The sequence below is a fragment of the Doryrhamphus excisus genome, chromosome 17, assembly GCF_030265055.1.
Source record: "Doryrhamphus excisus isolate RoL2022-K1 chromosome 17, RoL_Dexc_1.0, whole genome shotgun sequence".
NCBI classification, from domain to species: Eukaryota; Metazoa; Chordata; class Actinopteri; order Syngnathiformes; family Syngnathidae; genus Doryrhamphus; species Doryrhamphus excisus.
In genome coordinates this window covers 16,710,242-16,733,721 of record NC_080482.1, presented here as the reverse complement: position 1 = coordinate 16,733,721, position 23,480 = coordinate 16,710,242, and the positions used below count along the sequence as shown (strand labels likewise).

The 23,480-nt window shown below is 36.9% G+C and overlaps 2 protein-coding genes across 6 annotated transcripts in view; one reads left to right on the top strand and one right to left on the bottom strand.

Moving 5' to 3' along the window:
• The first annotated feature begins 140 nt into the window (after positions 1-140).
• paqr6 (progestin and adipoQ receptor family member VI) lies at positions 141-20,465 on the top strand. 3 transcript variants are annotated; one of them, XM_058052898.1, is made up of 8 exons: positions 141-376; positions 11,647-11,912; positions 11,988-12,115; positions 12,325-12,395; positions 15,002-15,128; positions 15,238-15,334; positions 16,906-17,050; positions 17,120-20,465. In XM_058052898.1, the coding sequence occupies exons 1-8, from the start codon at positions 316-318 to the stop codon at positions 17,365-17,367; spliced, it is 1,143 nt and encodes a 380-aa protein (XP_057908881.1). In that variant the 5' UTR covers positions 141-315; the 3' UTR covers positions 17,368-20,465. The 3 variants fall into 3 exon arrangements, with proteins under 3 accessions (XP_057908881.1, XP_057908879.1, XP_057908880.1); XM_058052896.1 differs by having other exon boundaries at positions 12,190-12,395; XM_058052897.1 differs by lacking the exon at positions 141-376 and adding an exon at positions 2,071-2,472 and having other exon boundaries at positions 12,190-12,395.
• The window catches only part of ntrk1 (neurotrophic tyrosine kinase, receptor, type 1), a 42,691-nt gene continuing 39,514 nt past the window's right edge, over positions 20,304-23,480 (bottom strand). For all 3 annotated transcript variants that reach the window (XM_058052893.1, XM_058052894.1, XM_058052895.1), the window contains one exon: positions 20,304-22,919. In XM_058052893.1, coding sequence (XP_057908876.1) covers positions 22,734-22,919 — 186 coding nt within the window. In that variant the 3' untranslated portion in view covers positions 20,304-22,733. The remainder of the gene's footprint in view (positions 22,920-23,480) is intronic.

The following is a 23,480-nucleotide window of genomic DNA, read 5'->3' as shown; positions in this document are numbered from 1 at the left end:
CAGGTCCCCCCTTCTTCAGCCTCTCAAACTGGGTCTCCATTCTTTGTCCTGCACCGGGCCCCTTGCCCACCACTGATCCACAGCACACAGGGAAAAGGGAGGAGGGAGGGGGAAGGGGGAAGGGCATCCAATCAGTTGACAGCAAGGATCTGTGCCAACTTGAACGGCGACTGGCACCACTTTTTGTGCTCCATTTTCCTTTTGCACGCTAAAGGTGAAGCTCGGGCTGGAGAAGGCGCTGGACTTGTGGGCTCCAGGCGGTGGGGGCATGCGGGATGATTGACATCAAGTTGACCTCCTGACCAAAACTGAGATATGCCCGTGCAGAGGTCCTTGCTGGCGCTGGGGAAATGTCTGGCCTGCTTGGAGTTCATGTGTGAGTACTTTTACAAAAAACTGTATTGTGTGTTTGGTTGGGTATGCCATTGTCTCTGCCTGGCTCCGTCCTGACCGGACTGGACCACATGCATCTTGCAAAATATTGAAGGGGGATAGGGAGGATGGGATGCATACATGCATTATTACCACAAACATTTTAAAACATTTTTTGGTCTCAGACAAATGCAGCAGAAGACACAGGCCTTTGTCATTTCTCAGTAATATTGTAAAGACTGAACATTTTTTTGTACAAATTGGTACAGTTTTTCAGCATTTACAACTTTATTGAAAGATGACAGATGCAACACGACATACAGGCCTTTGTCATCTAGCAATATTGTTATAAAGACCAAAAAAAGTTTCAATATTTTCTTAGTGTCGTGTTGTCAAAACGATGTCATTTTCTGTTAATAAAGTTAGAAAGGCTGGAAAAAAAAATACAAATGTAACATTTTGTGTCAAAATGTTGTCAAATGTTTACTTTCTTATCGGTCTTTACAACTTTGTTGACATACAAGGCCTTTTATCGTTTGCCTTCAACAAATACATTGAGAATTGACAATATATTGAAAAACAACACAAGTCAGTTTTTGTCAATAAAGTTGTAAAGGTTGAAAAAAAATTATACATTTGTAAACATTGTTTTGTCAAGTGTCTTCACAAAATGTTTAAAAATGCTTACATTTTTTAAAAAGTCTTTCCAACTTTTTTGACACAAAGTTGTCAATAAAGTTGTAAAAACTATTTAAAAAAAATTATAAACATTTTCTCCAGTCCTTACAACTTTCTTGAGAAATGACAAATGCAGCACAACACCTTTATTGACATTTGTCAGTAAAGACCAAAAAAGTTTCTACATTTTTTTTCGTCTTTACAAATGTATTGAGAAATGACAACAACATGACACAAAAGCCTTTATCATTTTTGTCAATAAAGTTGTAAAGGTTGAAAAAAAATATACATTTGTAAACATTGTTTTGTCAAGTGTCTTCACAAAATGTTTAAAAATGCTTACATTTTTAAAAAAAAGTCTTTCCAACTTTTTTGACACAAAGTTGTCAATAAAGTTGTAAAAACTATTTAAAAAAATTATAAACATTTTCTCCAGTCCTTTCTTTCAGACTTTCTTGAGAAATGACAAATGCAGCACACCTTTATTGACATTTGTCAGTAAAGACCAAAAAAGTTTCAACATTTTTTTTCGTCTTTACAAATGTATTGAGAAATGACAACAACAACATGACACAAAAGCCTTTATCATGTTTGTCAATAAAGTTGTAAAGGTTGAAAAAAAATCCTACAAGTTTTTAAACATTTGTTGTCACTGTGTCCTCACAAAAATGTTTCTTTGTTGTAGTTAAATGTAAAAAATGTGTTAAACTTTAGCACATTTTTAAGCATTCTTTCAATTGTAACAACTTTATTGACACACAGGCCTATTTGTAAAAAACAAAACAAGGTCCAAACATTTTTTTAGTCCTTACAACTTTAGTGAAAAAATGATAAAGATGACATTACACAAAGGTCTTTGTGTAATGTAATGTAAGGAAAATTGTAAATTGAAAATTTTGTTAAAATAGTCACATTTTCACACATTTGAAATCATCTTTTTTAATTTTTGTAAACTTTATTGACAAACCACAAAGGCACTCCCACTTCCATCCACGCGTGGAATAGTAGCGTTGCCGTTCGAGGCGGTAACGGCAACATTCCGAAGACGACATGTCCCCGCAGCAGTTAAGAAATTCCACGATGGCGCAAGCACGCGCACAGCCGCTGGTCTGTGTTGTGATGGGAGAGAGCGGCGCGCGCGCGGGCACACACGTGGCCCCTGTTGTTGTTGTTGCTGCCGCCGACACTCGTCTTGTGATCACGTGGGTCGCCAGCTCGCTTCCTAATTGGCTGACTCTGGGACAGTGAACACACTGGCGACTCCACGAGAAGAAGAAGAAGAAGAAGAAGAAGAAGAAGAAAGTGGACACACGCACAAACACCGCGGAAAGAGGAGGGGTAGCGAAGGAAGGAGAAGGGGTACCAGGTTGTTTCCAAACATCTTTGACCGGAAAGCGAGGGAGGTGATGGCCGACAGCCGCGGTAAGTGGACCCGGAAGTCTTGTGACAAAAGGCGCGTGCGAGGAGACATGATGACAATATAATATTGAGCTAACATTCCCTTACAATATCTTCATTTTGTTTAGTTTTTCTTTTTTTTCCTTAGTGGAGACACGGGGCGTAATTCTTGGAAAGTGGAGGGAGGAAGTCGTGAAAAAAAAACTCACGCGTGGGATTCCAGGAATGTTGACTATGGGAATGAGCTTCATATGACTGACATGTTTTTACTCTGGAAACGTCTCTTGTCCAAAACACATTATTTATGGCATTTGTCACTTTTGGAGATGTTTTTCCACACTCCCACGGTAACTTGTACTGGAATCGTGTGTACTCCCATTCCACAGCTGCACTGATGACGCAATGATTAGTCACTTTATTATTTAAATTAAAAAAAACCCCGCAAATATGAAAGAAAAACAGATATGTTTACACGAGTGGGTGTTATACAAAAAATATACTTTTTTTTTTATTTTTTTTACAATTTTTAGTCGATGAATCTGTTATGAAAAATGAATGACAAAAATAATATGAAGCAAACATTAGTGGTTGGGTCTGCAACGTATCAGAAAAGAGGCAAAAATACTCCAAAAATACATACAAATATATACAAAAATACATTGTTTTCAAAGTCAAATCTGATATATTTTGGCTAAAACACAAGGAAGTCTGCTGTCATGCATGACTATGGAAATTTTAAAAAAATATTCAAATTTGAGGGTCTGAAATCAGCGGATTTTTACGTCAAATAGCGATTAATCCATGACCAAAACAGTTGTTGATTAACCATCAAATAATCGATTAACTGTTGCAGCTTTGCATTGTTCTGTTTTCTATCATTGCCTTATTATTTACATATTTTAAATATTTTTAATGTGGCCGAGGAAGCTCATCAAAACAACACATAGTTTAAAAAATATATCAATTATCCACATAATATACCACTTACTGAAATACCATACTGAAAACTGCACAGTTCAAATACAGCAGTACCCTAGAAAATACACAAAAATGTAGTAAACCAAGCTACAGCTCTTATATTGGATCTGATGGTGCAGAGTCATCAAACTCTAATTTAATAAAATTAATGAATATCAGGGCTGCACGGTGGTGGAGTGGTTAGCGCACAAACCAGGGTTCAATTCCACCCTCGGCCATCTTCTGTGCGGAGTTTGCATGTTCTCCCCCGTGCATGCGTGGGTTTTCTCCGGGTACTCCGGTTTCCTCCCACATTCCAAAAACATGCTAGGTTAATTAGCCACTCCAAATTGTCCATAGGTATGAATGTGAGTGTGAATGGTTGTTTGTCTATATGTGCCCTGTGATTGGCTGGCCACCAGTCCAGGGTTTAGCCCAGCTGGGATAGGCTCCAGCACCCCCCGCGACCCTTGTGAGGAAAAACGGTAGAAAATGAATGAATGAGTTCTCCTCCTATTTTGTGTGGAAGTGGTAACTTTTTGGCTTCTTATTTTGTCTTTCCCCACCCTCGGCCATCTTCTGTGTGGAGTTTGCATGTTCTCCCCGTGCATGCGTGGGTTTTCTCCGGGTACTCCGGTTTCCTCCCACATTCCAAAAACATGCTAGGTTAATTAGCCACTCCAAATTGTCCATAGGTATGAATGTGAGTGTGAATGGTTGTTTGTCTATATGTGCGCTGTGATTGGCTGGCCACCAGTCCAGGGTGTACCCCAGCTGGGATAGGCTCCAGCACCCCCCGCGACCCTCGTGAGGAAAAACGGTAGAAAATGAATGAATGAGTTCTCCTCCTATTTTGTGTGGAAGTGGTAACTTTTTGGCTTCTTATTTTGTCTTTCCCCACCCTCGGCCATCTTCTGTGTGGAGTTTGCATGTTCTCCCCCGTGCATGCGTGGGTTTTCTCCGGGTACTCCGGTTTCCTCCCACATTCCAAAAACATGCTAGGTTAATTAGCCACTCCAAATTGTCCATAGGTATGAATGTGAGTGTGAATGGTTGTTTGTCTATATGTGCGCTGTGATTGGCTGGCCACCAGTCCAGGGTGTACCCCAGCTGGGATAGGCTCCAGCACCCCCCGCGACCCTCGTGAGGAAAAACGGTAGAAAATGAATGAATGAGTTCTCCTCCTATTTTGTGTGGAAGTGGTAACTTTTTGGCTTCTTATTTTGTCTTTCCCCACCCTCGGCCATCTTCTGTGTGGAGTTTGCATGTTCTCCCCCGTGCATGCGTGGGTTTTCTCCGGGTACTCCGGTTTCCTCCCACATTCCAAAAACATGCTAGGTTAATTAGCCACTCCAAATTGTCCATAGGTATGAATGTGAGTGTGAATGGTTGTTTGTCTATATGTGCGCTGTGATTGGCTGGCCACCAGTCCAGTGTGTACCCCAGCTGGGATAGGCTCCAGCACCCCTGTAACCCTCGTGAGGACAAACGGTAGAAAATGAATGAATGAATATCATAACAATGAGGTAGATTGAAGTATCATTGCATAACTTTTTTTGTGCGAGTAATGTTGAGGAGCAGAGCGCGTGGTGGTTGGGTAACTGTGGCTTTCATGTGAAATGTGTCAACAAGTGTCGGGAAGTCCAGGTGAAGATGAGGAACACCTTTACGCAAACAGAAATGGGGAACTAAACACACGACACGCCTTGTAACGTTCACTCTGCGGGCGGCAGTAAGACAAACGGAAAGGGAGCGACTTGTCTGTGGATGTCGTTGATTCATAACAAGGGCGAATTTATCAATATGATCTTGAGGGTGGGAGGGGGAGGGGGCATTTTGTGCAAGGGGGGGGGCGCATTCTCTGCACATACGCGAAGGGTGTCTTTAGTTACTGGAGTTACTTGGCTCTGTCAGCAATTTGGAGGAAAAAATTGCAGAATTCACCCGCTCTCCTGTTGGTGTAATGGTACAGCTGCTCCCTTTCAAAGCTTTGGTTTGATCTAAAAGTTCCACATTTTTTTGTATGCACGGGTACACGTTAAGCGAGGGAGATAGTCACATGTCTGTGATCAATCCCTCACCACTTCATGCTTCAAATTTTGTAGCTTCAGTTTTACCGTGTTTTTTTTTTTTAAAAAGCTGTTTCTTCGTTGAATATGGCCTGTTGTTAAAAAAAAAAAAAACGAATGTTTCATATTTTTTTCCTAAATTTATCATTTTCCAAAGTAAACTACAAATATAATGCATTTAAAGATGCATTCAAAAACATTATGATGATATGTATCATTGTACACTGGCTATTAGCTGTAATGTTTGGTGAGACACACAAGCACCAGACGCGGTCGCTGGAACAACAGGCTTTTATTGCAGGTTTGAATGATCTCACAACAAGGCCCAATAATGCTGCGGCTGTAACCCACGGCAACCCTGATGTCACTTCCTGTCCATGCCGCTAGGCTGCTTTTTGGTTGAATATGGCCTGTTGGTAAAAAAAAAAAAAAAAAAAAGCAAATGTTTCATATTTTTTTGCCTAAATTTATCATTTTCAAAGGTAAACTACAAATATAATTTAAAGATGCATTCAAAAACATTATAATAATATGTAGCATTGTACACTGGCTGCTAGGTGTAATGTTATTGTAATGTTTGGTGAGACACACAAGCACCAGACGCGGTCGCTGGAACAACAGGCTTTTATTGCAGGTTTGAATGATCTCACAACAAGGCATAATAATGCTGCGGCTGTAACCCACGCCAAGCTAAAACTCGGCTCTCAAACCCTGACGTCACTTCCTGTCCATGCCGCTGCAACACATTTACAGCATCGCACACAAGTACAAGTCTTATTTACGTCTGAAATGTCTCATTTGTTTACTATATTGGATAATTGTAATGGAAAGTTGACTCTAGGGGTGCTATTTCATGTCTAGAAGTCTCTAATGAGATTTTAAACAGGTTTTCTGTTCTTTAACTTTGAAGATATTCCATTGATAAATACGGAAACCTACTTTGAGGATTCCGTACCAATTACCAGCGTACCAGCGACAGCCAATGACCTCGGGCGTACCTAATGTGGTGTTCAGGGACATGGATGCAAGCAAAGTTGAATCATTTGGCAGCACTTTTGCATGCACGCAAGCAGCATTCAAAACCGCCGCCACGTCCTCCAAAGTGACTGTTAGAACATGCAAATGATGTCCTGCACTTTTCGCCGTCATCATCATCATCATCATGATCATCATCATGATGCATGCATGCAATGCAGCTTGTTTTCCGAGTGCTCCTGAATGCACCGCTTTGTGTCCGTGCTGATTTGTGTGTCCACAAAGCTGACTTTGTGGCTCGCAGCTGCGAGCGCCGTTGCCCTCCCTCGCCACCCGTGCCGCCGTGGAGGCGGAGGCGGAGGCCCCTCCTCTCTCCCGAGACGCCAGGCAGCCTGTCTGTCCTGACATGTCTGCCGAGCGAAGATGCTGATGACATGCTTTGATGGTTTGAACACCACAATTACCATAATCGGGCCTCGGGGTCCTGCTAAAAACCTGTTGGACTAGCAGGTTTGTCTCTGCAAGAATGTACGGGACATGATGTTTATTCCAGTGGCTGTCATATCGTTTCAAATCATAATTGCTGGAACCATCTAGTATGGTTGGAAGGAGGACATTATTCAAGCAAGCAGTACTTTAATTAGAACTTCATAATAAACAAACAAAATACAATGGTACCTCGTTTTTTGGCTTTGCGGTATTTATTCATTATTTATTAAAAAAAATAAACAGAGGCCGATTTTGTGATAATGAAAATCTAATCAAAAATATGTTTTATAGCTAATTATTCTAGTTCTACATAATAATATATATATTATATATATATACATATATAATAATATATATATTCACTATCTCTCCTCTGGACATGTCCCAAGAATCTCAGTCTGGCCGATAACTGACTTTATCTCCAAGGCCTCTATCATGTAATGTCCCTTCCTGATCCTATCCATCCTGGTCACTCCCAATGTGAACCTCAGCATCCTCATCTCTGCTACCTCCAGTTCTGCGTCCTGTCTTTTCTTCAGTGGCACTGTCTCTAGACCAGGGGTCTCAATCACGCGGCCCGCGGGCCAAATGCGGCCCGCAGGACACTCGTTTGAGGCCCCCGCCTTGATATGAAAGTTTAATGTTTAAGTTTGATATGGATGCTGTATGGTATCATGTACCCAGAAAAAATGATTACGTTTGATTCATGTTCATGTTAAAGGTTAAATAACTGTTAATAGTTATCCTCCCTATCTGTGTGGAAGTGGTAAGTTTTTGGCTATTTAAGTTGAAAGGAAATAACTTGAAGGCTACCGTTGAGGTGGCTAGCTCTCTAGTTTGCGAGTTAGCATGTGTCTCAAGACCCTGCAGTTGCGCAATATGTTGTAAATAAAAAGAGTATAAATGTGACTATAGTCGTGTTTTGTCATGTCTACAGGGCTCTAATAATGCTTTGTTCATTTTAATATGAAAAAAATCATTTGTCTACCCACCAACTATATGTGCTTTCTTAACTTTTTATTATTATTATTATATTTATTTATTACTGATTGATTGATTTTCTTTATTCTTGATTTGTTTATTTATTTTTCATCTTATTTTGTGTAGAAAAATAAAAAGTAAGATATTTGAGAACAGTGGAATGTTTTATCAGAGCTTTTATTGTAGAAAATTGGAACCAAAGCAAAGTTTTTAAAAAAATTTTTGTTTTTAATAAATGCGTTTTTTGTTTTTTTTTGAAAACCTGTTGCGGCCCAGTCTCACCCAGACCCTAGCTCCAGTGGCCCCCAAGTAAATTGAGTATACTTGGAAAGACTGCCCCCTGCAGGCCCAGAGTGTAACTGAGTGTTTTTTTCGTCCTAACGTATGGTATTCTTATCGAAATATCTTTTGCCATCTTGTCCGCGTTCCATCACCGCAACATTTGAGCAGAAAACTGTATTCTCAGGCCACAACATTCCTGACATAATTGTCAGCAGCGGACATACACACACACCAGAACAAACCACCTCGGTCTCATGTTGAGTTTTTACGTTAAACCGTATCCGATCTCTAAAGAGCGCTACTTTCCATTGTACTAAAAGCAAAGCAGTATTCCCATAGGAGCTCATGTACAGCCAATGAATCCCACCCAGACACGTAGAATAGTGTTTCTCACCATCTCTATCAAAGTGCTGTCACTCATGGCCCCATGGTGGGTTATTTTGCAGCACATTTAAAAAATGTAAAATTTGACAGTATAATGGAGAAGTAGGCTAACGTTTTCCAGCGAAGGCCACATACGGGAACACTTGGTGTCTCTTGTTGTCATGATGCTAATTTAGGGGCTAGTCCGTGAAGCAGGTTGAGTGGGCTAGCGAGCTAGCTAGCTAGCTAGTGTTGAGGGGAACGCCGGACTCTCTTTTTAAGCAGCTGTGTTGCCATAGTAACAGGTTATGTCCAGGCTTTCAGCTTAAAATGGCCGATGAAAGTTCCTTTGTTTCACTGTTTAATTCATTCGGGTATGGCGTCACCATTTAGTTAGAGCAGGGGTGGGCAAACTTTTTGACTCGCGGGCCGCATTAATTTAACAAAATTGACGGGGGGGATTATGTAGTATTTTACACGTAACAGTCTATTTTTACACCTATATTTTACACATATTTTACATGTAAAAGTGTCATGCAATCTGCTATATGTGCACTTTGAAATCATTTAGTTGATGTAAAGTGTGTTATAAATGTATTATTATTATTGTTATTTTTATTAGAATTATTATTATTAGCTATAGTAATGTTATTATATTATTATTATTATTATTATTTTGTTAATAATAATATTACTACCATTATTATATTAATATTATTAACAACAATATTAATATAATAGTAGTATTATTATCATTATTGACAACAACATTATTATTATTATTATTTGTATTACTATTATTGTGCTTGTGCTCCTTTTTCCAGGAGTATTTTGTAATATTACTACCATTATTATATTAATATTATTAAAAACAATATTAATATAATATTATTATTATTATTTTGTTAATAATCATATTACTACCATTATTATATTAATATTATTAACAACAATATTAATATAATAGTAGTATTATTATCATTATTGACAACATTATTATTATTATTATTTGTATTACTATTATTGTGCTTGTGCTCCTTTTTCCAGGAGTATTTTGTAATATTACTACCATTATTATATTAGTATTATTAAAAACAATATTAATATATTATTATTATTATTATTATTATTATTATTATTATTATTATTATTATTATTATTATTATCATTGTGCTTGTGCTCCTTTTTCCAGGAGTATTTTGTAATATTACTACCATTATTATATTAGTATTATTAAAAACAATATTAATATATTATTATTATTATTATTATTATTATTATTATTATTATTATTATTATTATTATTATTATTATTATTATTATTATTGTGCTTGTGCTTGTGCTCCTTTTTCCAGGAGTATTTTGTAATATTACTACCATTATTATATTAGTATTATTAAAAACAATATTAATATATTATTATTATTATTATTATTATTATTATTATTATTGTGCTTGTGTTCCTTTTTCCAGGAGTATTTTGTAAACAACTAACCACATCAAATAACGAAATTGATAAAGCAGCTACCTCAACCATCAAAAAGTTGGCTCAAGCCACGATGCCAGGTTGTATGTTGAGTTTAATTGAAATACTTTGGAAAAAACAGGCGGGCCATATTGAAACACTTGGCGGGCCGGATGTGGCCCCCGGGCCGTAGTTTGCCCACCCCTGAGTTAGAACCTACCAGGTTTCAGAGGAGACATGGAGAAAAATCTAATAAAAAAGATGATATTATCTGTCTATTGGACCAAAGGAATACGCTAGATATGCTCACGCTAGTACCAGAAATAAAATACAATATTTAATATTGAAATTAATATTGAAATTTAATCCTTGAGTGACTACTCAGCCTGTTAGTCTTCTTATATTACAATATTTTCTGGCAGAATAAACACCCCGAGGCATTAATCAACAGCAGTACAACACGTATACAGTATTATTATAAAAAGGAAAAACAAACAAGCTTGTCACATGCGAAACACTGCCATCTAGTGGTCCCCATGAGATACAGCAGATTTAATGAAACTATAACATCTAAAACCAAATTTGAAATGGATAAGTCATATAGAAATACATGGAAAAATCTATACATAATCCATGTAGTTGGTGTTGGTATCAGCCCATCGCACTCATGGATGATCGGTATCGAATCGGCAGCATAAAACCCTGACGTTGCTACTTCATATTTTATTATATTACAACTTAATTTTTTTTTTTTTTAAAAACTCTTGCAACTCTTAGGTTTGACTTAAAGTTTTTTTTTTATTTGTTTTATATTTTAACTCTAGGCTACTAAAATGACATTTTAGCTCATAATTCAAATTTTCTTGTGAAATTTATTCTTGTGAAATTGTGACCTTTTTAAAGAAAGTCAGAATAAGACTTCTTTCTCTTAATATTTTGATTTTGGTCTTTTTTTGATTTTGAAAAAACTCATAATACTTTGACTTATTATTATTTTTTTCTTAAATATTTTACCTCTAGGCTACTAAAATGACATTTTAGCTCATCATTCAAAGTTTCTTGTGAAATTTATTCTTGTGAAATTGTGACCTTTTAAAAAAAGTCAGACTTTTTTCTCTTAATATTTTGATTTTGGTCTTTTTTTGATTTTGAAAAAACTCATAATACTTAGACTTAATTTTTTTTTTAATTTTTCTTAAATATTTTACCTCTAGGCTACTAAAATGACATTTTTGCTCATAATTCAAAGTTTCTTGTGAAGTTTATTATTGTGACCTTTTTAAAAAAGTAAGAATACGATTTTTTCTCTTAATATTTTGATTTTGAAAAAACTCATAATACTTAGACTTATTTATTTTTTTTTTCTTAAATATTTGACCTCTAGGCTACTAAAATGACATTTTAGCTCATAATTCAAAGTTTCTTGTGACGTTTATTCTGAAATTGTGACCTTTTTAAAAAAGTCAGAATACGACTTCTTTCTCTTAATATTTTGATTTTGGTCTTTTTTTTTGATTTTGAATTTTTTTTTTCAACTGTCTTCTTGTTAAATGACATTTTTACACCCCTGGTATATAATAATACATATTCTGTATGTGACCATGTGTTTTTGTGCAGTATTTCCCCTGTGGCGGGGGCTCGGGGCCGGCGTCGGAGGCGGCTGGAGCCAAGGCTGGGGCCGCTGCCTGCGATGGGAGCCCCCCGCCCAGGTGGAGGGGGCCCGCATCCCACTGTCCGAGTACCCGGTGTGGTTGGTCATCTGCCGGGGGGGGCGCGCCCGGCTCAGCGAGGTGTGCCAGAGAGGCAAGGGCGCCATCAGACTGCCCACGGAGATGCTCAGCATCAAGCTCCCGCCTCTTTTTGACATCCATCAGATTCCCAAGGTAGCAAGGAGGCGACATCCTGGGCGTGTAAACTTCTCCACCCGCCCCAACCAACCGGGTGTCCTCCCTCCTCAGGTGTTCCGTGAGGACGGCATCATGTCCGGTTACCGCCACCCGCAGAGCTCGGCGCTGGACTGCGTGCTCAGCAGCTTCCAGATGAACAACGAGACGGTCAACATCTGGACGCACTTCCTGCCAACGTGGTGGGTGTCTCCGGGGGCGTGTCCCCGTGCCACGTCTCTCCCCCAGACCCTGTTCATGTTCACGTTTACGTCAGGTACTTCCTGTGGCGGCTGGGCGTCCTGTGCTCCACCATGAACTTCCTGAGTGACAGCTACACCTGGCCGCTGTTAGCCTACATGCTGCTCATTTGCATATACCCTTTCACTTCCTGTCTGGCCCACACCTTCAGCACCATGTCGCAGGAGTCCCGACACATCTGCTACTTCTTCGACTACACCGCCCTCAGCCTCTACAGCCTTGGTGAGATTATGGGCGCTCTTAACATCCATGACCACTTTTACCACGTTGGTATTTTCTAAAGTACATATAGTACTACATACGTAAGTACATATACTACATCAACAAATCTCAGCTCCCATCTTTGCAGTTTTTTGTTTTTTTTGCATTTTCCAAATATTTCAACTTTCTACAAAATATTGTTCTATTAATTATGGTTTTCTTCACCTAATATTTTGACTTTATTCTCGTGATATTCAAATATTTTCATTCATTCATTTTCTATACCGCTTATCTTCACGAGGGTCGCGGGCATGCTGGAGCCTATCCCAGCTGTCTTCTACACCCTGGACTGGTGGCCGGCCAATCCCAGGGCACATATAGACAAACAACCATTCACACTCACATTCATACCTATGGACAATTTGGAGTGGCTAATTAACCTAGCATGTTTTTTTGGAATGTGGGAGGAAACCCACGCATGCCTGCACTTCTTTGGATGTTGTTGCGGGGTCTTTTGTGACCTCTTAGATGAGTTGTTGCTGTGCTCTTGGGGTCATTTTGGTTGGCCGGCCACTCTGGGAGGGGTCACCACACTTTGGATAATGACTCTCGCTATGTTTGGCTGGAGTCCCAATGCTTTTCCAGATGGATAAATCTCAATTAATCGTAGTTGTATGTTTTAATAGAATGGACAGTCACAAAGTCATTAGTCACATTTTCAGTTGTGTTCAGTTGTGTTGCCTTTGACTAATATTTAAATTTGTTTGATTTGAAAAAAATAAATGTGATAAATATGCAAAAAAAAAAGAGAAATCAAACAGAAATCTCACTGAGGTGCATTTTCTTTTCTTGACTTATGCGGTACAGTAAAAGGAACTGTTATCATATTTAGGTCCAATATGTCTTATTTTGGGCTACACGGCGGTCTAGTGGTTAGCGCGCAGACCTCACAGCTAGGAGACCAGAGTTCAATTCCACCCTCGGCCATCTCTGTGTGGCATGTTTGCATGTTCTCCCCGTGCAGATTTGGACACATTTTCGTCCTTTTGTGTTGAGCGGTTCAAGAGTAGACGCGTTCCAACGGGCGTCCTTGTTTGTTCACGACTTTATATATGGATTTAACCCAGGGGTGGACACTTTGTTTTCCCAGCAAAGGCAATATGATGACAAGTTATATATACGGTATGTATGGCAAGAAACCACTGCTTGGTCATATAGGTGAATTTTTTATTTTTTTTTACATTCTTTTGACATTTTCTAAATATTTCAGCTTTCTTCTTAAATAATTTTCATAACATATATACGATATGTATGGCAAGAAACCACTGCTTGGTCATATAGGTGAAAACAATTTTTATATTTTTTTTAACGTTTTTTTTGACATTTTCTAAATATTTCAGCTTTCTTCTTAAATAATTTTCATAACATATATACGGTATGTATGGCAAGAAACCACTACTTGGTCATATAGGTGAAAAATGTTTGTTGAAATTTTTTAGACATTTTTTGACATTTTTTTTGACCTTTTTTTGGGACATTTTTTGACTTTTTTTGACATTTTTGGACATTTTCTAAATATTTCAGCTTCTTAAATAATTTTCATAACATATATACGATATGTATGGCAAGAAACCACTACTTGGTCATATAGGTGAAAAATTTTATTTTGTGACTTTTTTTTGACATTTAAAAATGTTTGTTGACATTTTTTGACATTTTTTTTAACTTTTTTTTGACATTTTTTTTTGACATTTTTTTTTGACATTTTCTAAATATTTCAGCTTTCTTCTTAAATAATTTTCATAACATATATACAATATGTATGGCAAGAAACCACTACTTGGTCATATAGGTGAAAACAATTTTTATATTTTTTTTAACGTTTTTTTTGACATTTTCTAAATATTTCAGCTTTCTTCTTAAATAATTTTCATAACATATATACGGTATGTATGGCAAGAAACCACTACTTGGTCATATAGGTGAAAAATGTTTGTTGACATTTTTTTTACAATTTTTTTTACTTTTTTTTGGGACATTTTTTGACTTTTTTTGGACATTTTTTTGACATTTTCTAAATATTTCAGCTTTCTTCTTAAATAATTTTCATAACATATATACGATATGTATGGCAAGAAACCACTACTTGGTCATATAGGTGAAAAAAAAAATTTTTGACATTTTTTTGACATTTCTTTTTTACATTTTCCAAATATTTCAGCTTTCTTCTTAAATAATTTTCCGAATTTGGTTTGGTAATATTTTGACTTTATTTCCATATTAGAATATTTCCCTGACCTAATTTTTCTGTTTTGATTCTTTCATTTTTAAAAATATCAACTCTACACGAGGGCTGTACGGCGATTGAGTGGTTAGCACGCAGGCCACACAGCGAGGAGACCCGAGTTCAATCCCACCCTCGGCCATCTCTGTGTGGAGTTTGCATGTTCTCCCCGTGCATGCGTGGGTTTTCTCCGGGTACTCCGGTTTCCTCCCACATTCCAAAAACATGCTAGGTTAATTAGCAATTATTTGTTATTGTTGTTACTTTTCATCAGGTAAGATGAAGCAATAAAGTTGTGAATGGTTAGTATGTAAGGTGTGTGTGTGTGTGTGTGTTGTTGCAGGAAGTGCCATCAGCTACGGCTCCTACGTGATGCCCGACAGTTGGGTGAACGGTTGGCTCCATCAGCACTTTGTCCCCATCGCCGTCGGCAACACTTTGTTCTGCACCAGCCTGTCCTGCTACTCGCGGTGAGACCTTTTCATTAAACAAACATCCTCTACATTCATCAAACCGTGTGTGTGTGTGTGTGTGTGTGTGTGTGTGTGTGTGTGTGTGTGTGTGTGTCCATCCTCACAGGTTCCTGGAGGTCCACTCCCCAAAGAAGAGCAAGATGTTGAGGACCAGCGCCTTTGTGGTTCCATTCATCTTTGACAGCATGCCCATTTTCTACCGGGTGAGTAAGGGAATTGAACTGGGGGACAGGTTCCTGTTCACTAATCATTGTGTATGAGTATCTCATCCGGGAAGAATGGTACTGATAATCAGGAGAAAATTCTGATATCATTCCATGAAAGAAAAGTTCATTCTTAGAAATATTCCTAGAAATATTCTTAGAAATATTCTTAGAAATATTCTTAGAAATATTCCTAGAAATATTTATGTCACTGGAGAAAAACTCCTCAAATGGTTGAAAAAGTGACTAAAATCAAGATGCTTTACATTTCATAAAAAATAATATCCTATGTATATACTTTATTTTTATTCAAATAAATTATCCAAATTTGTATATTATAATTTATTTATTTATTTTACATTTTTCTGCATTCGTCATTTTTTGTATTTACACTGTATTATTATTATGTTTGTAATAATTTTACTTTATGTATTAAATTAATTGTATGCAATATTAGAAATATATATATATATATATATATATATATATATATATATATACGCATTTTAGATGCACAAATATTATTATTTTTTTATTGTAATTGGCCACTCCAAATTAGGTATGAATGTGAGTGTGAATGGTTGTCCAGGGTGTACCCCGCCTTTTTGCACTACACACAATAAAAAACATAGTAATATATATATATATATATATTACTATGTAAACATAGTAATATATATTTATATATATATATATATATTACTATGTTTTTTTATTGTGTGTGTATGCTATATATATTTTTTATATTAAATATACTCCTACATTTATTATGTACGTATATTTTTTGTATTTGTTAATTTAATTTTAATTCAAACTTTCATTTTCATGAAATTAATTATTGAGTCGTCCATAATTTTATTTCATATATTAAATAAATCCATTAACATTTAAAATTGTAATGAATATTTATTTTGAATATAAAAAAACTTTTACCTCATTGAAATGTTTACATTTGAAATATATAATATTTGACATTTATATTGCATTTTAATTTTAATTCAAACTTTAATTTTCATGAAATTAATTATTGAGTCGTCTATAATTTTATTTCATATATTAAATAAATCCATTAACATTAAAAATAGTAATAAATACTTATTTTGAATATAAAAAACTATTAAACTCATTGAAATGTTTACATTTGAAATATATAATATTTATATTATGAAATAATCATATATCAATTTTACATTTAATATTTATATGAATTATTTCAGCAATTTGAATCAAAAATATATTTTTATTGTATTAAATTTATGACTTTTTCATTACAATTGTAATAATTTATATGTAATTAATAAAATCGTTGTATATGTTACATTAATTATATATAATTGTATGTTATTATTATGTTAAATTTGTAAATAATAATTGTAAATAATTTTAGTATTTTTTTTGCTGAATTTATTTGAATATTTCATGTTCCATTATGAAATATGATTGTCGGGATACTTGATATTTTTTTAGTTAATAATTTTCCAATGTGCATGAGCGCCACCTGGAGGATGGGGGTGGTATATCGTGTGAATGAGAAGTCCACTATGTTGTTGTTGTTGTTGTTGATGGTGCAGCTCCTCCTGTGCTGCGGGGGCATCTGCAGCCCCAGCGAGGCCGTCCCCAGCCACTGCTACCAGGTCTCCTTCGCCCTCCTCACCTGCTTCCTCTTCACCTCGCACCTCCCTGAAAGGCTGGCCCCCGGACGCTTTGACTACTTTGGTACGTTCCTCTTTGCTTGGCGTGTTGTCCAAACGTCCTCTAACGGGCCCGTCCTCCACGCCACGCCAGGCCACAGCCACCAGCTCTTCCACGTGAGCGCCGTGGTCGCCACCCACTTCCAGATGCAGGCCGTCATCACTGACATGACCTCACGGAGGGCGTGGCTCGTAGCCCACGGAGCCGCGCCCTCCCTTCTCGGCACCATGGGGGTGCTGGTGGTCAGCCTGGTCCTCAACCTGGGCATCATCGCCATCTTCAGCGCGCAGCTGCTGTGGAGGCCCCGCCGGGCGCCGCCTGGCGCCGACAAGGAGCGCTGAGGGGCGGGGCCCGACGTCTTTATTTATTTTTTGTCGACTCAGGCGCTGAAGACCCAGGTGGGTGTCATGTCTTCTACCTTTCATCCACGCCGGGTCGCAGGAAGCGCTGCCAAGTTCCCAAAACCTGAAACTGGAAGCCTTCGTGGCCACCGGGTGGTGCCAGTGGGCGTCTTCCGATGAGTTTCTATGGCAACCGAGGTCCACTGCACCAGCACAATAGTCCTCACAATTACTATAAATACTCTATAAAACTGGCACTAAATATTCTTTATTACTATCAGATGTATTTATTATTAAATATGCAGCATTTTTAGGGGCAGTAGCAGCAGGACTTTTACATTTTTTATCTTTTTATATCAATTAATAATGTTTCTTCTAGAAAATATGACTCACTTTTTTGTTATATTTGCATCATTTCCTAAATTAAAACTATTTTCTCCTGCACTCTTTTAACCTTCCTCTTGTGTAGCAGACAGGAAGTTGAGCCAAAAGCGCTTTTTTAATATTTTTTAAATCATTTTTGAATCGGCAGCAACTTGTAAACGCTTGTCACACTTCCACAACTTACACAAGTACTTGCAAGAAGGTCTCAATGCACGTGTTTTTTTCAACAAAAGGACTGTGAAGGGCGTCACATGTTGGTGGAAGGTGAAGGGTCACAAAGAGTACACACACACATACACACACACACATACACACACACACCCATACAAAAATACACTGTTGTCTTCTTAAAGCCAGTCAAAGTCTTCCTTTCAAAACACGCCAATTAGTTTTGATGATGGCGTTTGAGTCTTGGATGTTGGATCGCGGGATTTTCTTAGGTGGGGGCGACTGGACAGAAGCAGAACTAAAAAAAAAAAAAAAAAAAACTGGGTGCTTTTTAAGGTTTTATACTTTGGATATAACGCTCAGAAAAAATACTGAATGTATTTAAAAAAAAATGTAAAAAAAAATAATAATTTGATTTGTATATGTCTCATTGATGCGCTAGATTAGTGTAATAAATGATGCTTTTATTAAAATGACTTTCTCACGACATGTTTCTTTTATTTAGCTTGGGGGAAAACTTGGAATTGGCGCAGGGAGACTGCTTGTACTTCCGCTTGTACTTCCGCTGTTACTTCAGGAAGAAACATGCAGGGTCACCGAATGACCACAAGAGGTCAGTGTCGCTCGACAAAAAAAAAGACCTTTAAAAAAAAAGCTTAATTTAATCAATAAATCTTAAATTTAGATAGAGAATTTAAAAAAAAAAATTAATATAAATATATAGCTATTGCAAAGAATATGACAAATTATTTAAATATATTTATGTAAGAATGATATATTTATGATGTAAGAAATAAATTGTAAAACACTAATAAAAATCAGATTGATAAAAATACTTAAAAATTTGTATAAAAAATAATAATGTAATCATGCTCATTTCCAACTAAAATACTTTCCCTAATATACATGCAAAGCAATATAAATGTAGCAAAAAAAGATTTTTTTTTTACTTTAATAGTGTACTACAATGAATACTGTTTCATTTTTAAAGAGCAGGAATTCAATGTAAAGGCAGCATACAATAATGAATAATATAATAATAAAATGAATAAATTAGCAGTGTACAAAATGATCATAAATAGTATAATTTGCTCAGCATATATTAAAGTGTTTAGTCATAATAATAATAATAAAAAATATGAACAGTCTAAACATGTAGAATAAAAAATAATCATCAGAATAATAATCATCATAAAGAACAATCAAACGGATTAGCTATGACAATGCACCCAAAAAAATTAAATAAAATTAATACTTTACTATAATGAATACTATTCTATTTTTTCATAAATATATGTTATATAAAAATGTAACTAAAAAAAACATATATATTGTGTTGTATAATAACACATGTCAAAAGAGCAAAAATGACATTTGCTCATCTGATCCAAAAATGTGAAAAAAAGCAATGCTCCACTGGAATGGATGAAAATAAATGAAATAGTCATTAAAAATGAATAATAATACACAAAAATGAATAATAGCAGCATACACACAAAAAAATGAAAATCTCCATAATTAAAAACAACACTGTATGGAATAATATAAAAGAATAGAAAATTAGTTACAAATATACACATTTTAACCCATTACATATCAATCACATACATATCAAATATATAATTATTGAAAATAAAAAGTGTACGACCAATGCTAAATGATGTCATGTAGAAAATGTATTCAAATATTTTTCTATACTCCAAAAAAAGTATGAATTTGGACATGCAATATAGATATGAATGCTCCAGTTGAAGTTTGACTTGACTTGACCGTGACTGGAAGTACTGCCCGGCACTTCCTGTGCATCATGTGACTCCTAACTGCTTCTCTCAAATCTTCCTTCCATTTGAAGCTCCTCATTTTTGCAGCTCTTATTATCATCCTCCGTATTAGCCAGCCTATTGGGTGGGGGGTGAGGTGTGGGGGTGGGGGTGGGGGGGCGTACTGAATGGAAGGGCCTGATGATGAAAAAGGCATTGAGAGCACAAATGGAGCTCTTGAGGGGACGACGGGGACAAACAAGCCGGGTTGGCCGTGCAGCATCTCCTTGTAGACGCGGCAGCAGGAAACAATGAGCCCCCAAGAAGTACCCCCCCCCCCCCTCCACCCCCTCCTTTCACAAAGGGGCGATGGATGATAGCATTACTCACTATCCATTACTAGTCCCCGGAGAAGCGAGCAGGATGAGGATGATGATGATGATGATGAGGAGGGTGTTGATTATGAAACGTGATTATTTCTTTTCATCGAGCGGCCGGCGGATGATTAGCCGCTGAAAATAATAGAAAGCCTCTTACCTCAACCACGACTATGCATCCATTCATTAGGATTGATCGCGTAATAACAGCGGTGAGACGCTCCACTCGTCTTCTTTTTAAGCAACTTGGTTTATTGTGGCGGGCACAGCATATACAAACACACGGAAGCTCATATATTCTACTACACATGGAAACGGACAAACCGGGCACTGGACTGTACATCAATATTTACACTTCATCCTCGGGACTGGACTTTTTTTTTTTTTTTTTTTTTTTTTAAGCATTCCACATCTCTCTCCCGACACCGGCTCTGCATTTCAGTGCAGAGCTTTTACTTTGAAGGTCGCAGCATTTCCTCATATAGTGGCCTGATGTACTCAACTTCTACACTTCCTCATCTGTGACCAGTTGGGTGAACCAGTTGGGTGAACCAGGGGTGTCCAAAAAGTAGATTCTAAAAATAGCATTAACAAGAAAAATAAAAACAGAAAAAATTGTAAAAAAACAAACCCTAGTAATTTTACAAAAATAAACTTCAAATATTAAAATGAAAACGTTCTTAATTTTAATTAATTTTAATCTTAATTAAAACAGAATAGCATCATTTTAGTAGCATAAAGCTGAAATATTCAATAAAAAAGATGAAATATGAGAAACAAACAAAAACTTTTTGGAAAATTAGGTTGTGGAAAAAGTTTTATTCTAATTAGAACATACATGCCGTACATACTGTATATATGTTATGAAAATTATTTAAGAAGAAAGCTTAAATATTTAGAAAATGTCAAAAAAATGTAAAAAAATGTCAAATAAAATTCACTTTTTTTCACCTATATGACGAAGTAGGGCTTTCTTGCCATACATACCGTATATGTTATGAAAATTATTTAAGAAGAAAGCTGAAATATTTAGAAAATGTAAAAAAGTAAAAAAAATGTCAAATTTCATTCATTCATTAAAAAAATGTCAAAAAAATGTTTCACCTATATGACCAAGCAGTGGTTTCTTGCCATACATATTGTATATATGTTATGAAAATTATTTAAGAAAGCTGAAATATTTAGAAAATGTAAAAAAAAGTAAAAAAAAATGTCGATTTTTTTTTCACCTATATGACCAAGTAGTTGTTTCTTGCCATACATACCGTATATATGTTATGAAAATTATTTATGAAATATTAAGAAAATGTCAAAAAAATGTCATAAAAATGTCCCAAAATTTTTTTTCACTTATATGACCAAGCAGTGGTTTCTTGCCATACATACCGTATATATGTTATGAAAATTATTTATGAACAAAGCTGAAATATTAAGAAAATGTAAAAAAAAAAGTCAATAAAAAGTCAAAAAAAAGTCAAAAAAAATGTCAAAAAAATGTCCCAAATTTTTTTTTCACCTATATGACCAAGCAGTGGTTTCTTGCCATACATACCGTATATATAACTTGTCATCTTTGCTGGGAAAACAAAGTGTCCACCCCTGGGTTAAATCCATATATAAAGTCGTGAACAAACAAGGACGCCCGTTGGAACGCGTCTACTCTTGAACCGCTCAACACAAAAGGACGAAAATGTGTCAAAATGTGCCCCCCCGACGCTGTTGACTGTGCTAGTACAATATGTCTACCTGGCATCCCTACACTTTGCTTTTTCCTGATGATGGAGTCGCCACGGCGGATCTGTCAAGCTAAGCGTCTTTACGGCTAATCTGCACTTGTCCGAGGTAGCAGATGCTATATATCACATACAACATATCATATGTGATGATACATGCTAACATTACATTTGAACATCATGCTAGGTTAGCATATTCACTGAACAATATCAACAGTCAAACTTACAGCTTCTAAGTAAGTAGCTGACTGATTGCTAGTTAGCAGAGCGTCATTTTAAGATGTGAAGTGAAGCCTGTTTTTATATTTGTATTTTTACAAAGTGATGGGTGCACGGGCGAGCTCGTCTAGCCAGGCTACGAGGAAGGAGTTTTTCCTTCCAATTTTTTTTTTGTTTGCGTGTTTGAGTTCCCTTTTTCTCATGCTAGGTGCTCATGAATGGGCTCTAGCGACACATTAGCGTCTCGGAAGTGAGGTTGCCAGTTAGTTGATTTCTTTCCCTCAGTGGGGGGGACAAAGATAATCATCTCCAGTTGTGCAGAGGCCACTATTAGAGGAAATACGGTAAAAGACGTGAGTTTGATTCCAACAAATACAAGACATTTAACACGTAAAAGGCGGGACACATTCTGCTAATATTTGTCTGTGTGAGTTAAAAAATACTCCATACTTAGGTTATGTACTGTACACCTTTTAAATAGTCAGTCTTATCAAAACTTTGTTTGAAAATCAGAGCGTCTGCTGTGTAAAAATACCCCCCCCCCCCTCCGCTTCCGCTTGTGGAGGTGTAGTTCCACTCCCAGCCTGCGGGGGCCTCGGTCCCAGCTAAAAGCAACTCCAGCTGACTCGCCATCACTGCTCCATGAAAGCATGCATGGCATCACTTTAGTAAGAGTAAACATTTGACACACAGTGCCCCCCCCCCCCCACCCCGGCCCCCCCACCTTAACCGAGGATGTCCAAGTAGACGGGGGGGTTCTTGACCAGGGCGAGCAGACGAGCGTGGATGTCCTTGATGACCATCCTCTGCTGGGGCTCCCTCTGCCAGCATCCCTGCATCAGCAGGTACACCTCCTTGGGGCAGGTACGGGGTCGCTCCAGCTCACGGCCCTGCGTGATGCACTCGATGGCCTGCGGAGGGGGGAGGGCGGGGGGGAGAGAGGCGTGTATTACATACTGCTGGCGATGGATGGGAACAACTTTGCCTTTATCGGCAACAAAGTATTCAGTGTATACTCATAGGAACGTATACATACAGACATAGATACGTTAGGCTACTTTAAAATGCTAATATATTCATAAATAAAATTAATAATTTTATTTTTATACACAAAATAAGATGAAAAATAAATAAACGAATCAAGAATAAAGAAAATCAATCAATCAGTAATAAAAAAATAAATAGAATAATAATAAAACAGCAAATAATAAAAACTTGGTTAGACATTATTTTTTTCATATTAAAATGAACAAAGCATTATTAGAGCCCTGTAGACATGACAAAACACGACTATAGTCACATTTATACTCTTTTTATTTACAACATATTGCGCAACTGCAGGGTCTTGAGACACATGCTAACTCGCAAACTTGAGAGCTAGCGACCTAAACGGTAGCCTTCGAGTTATTTCCTTTAAACTTAAATCGCCAAAAACTTACCACTTCCACACGGATAGGGAGGATAACTATTAA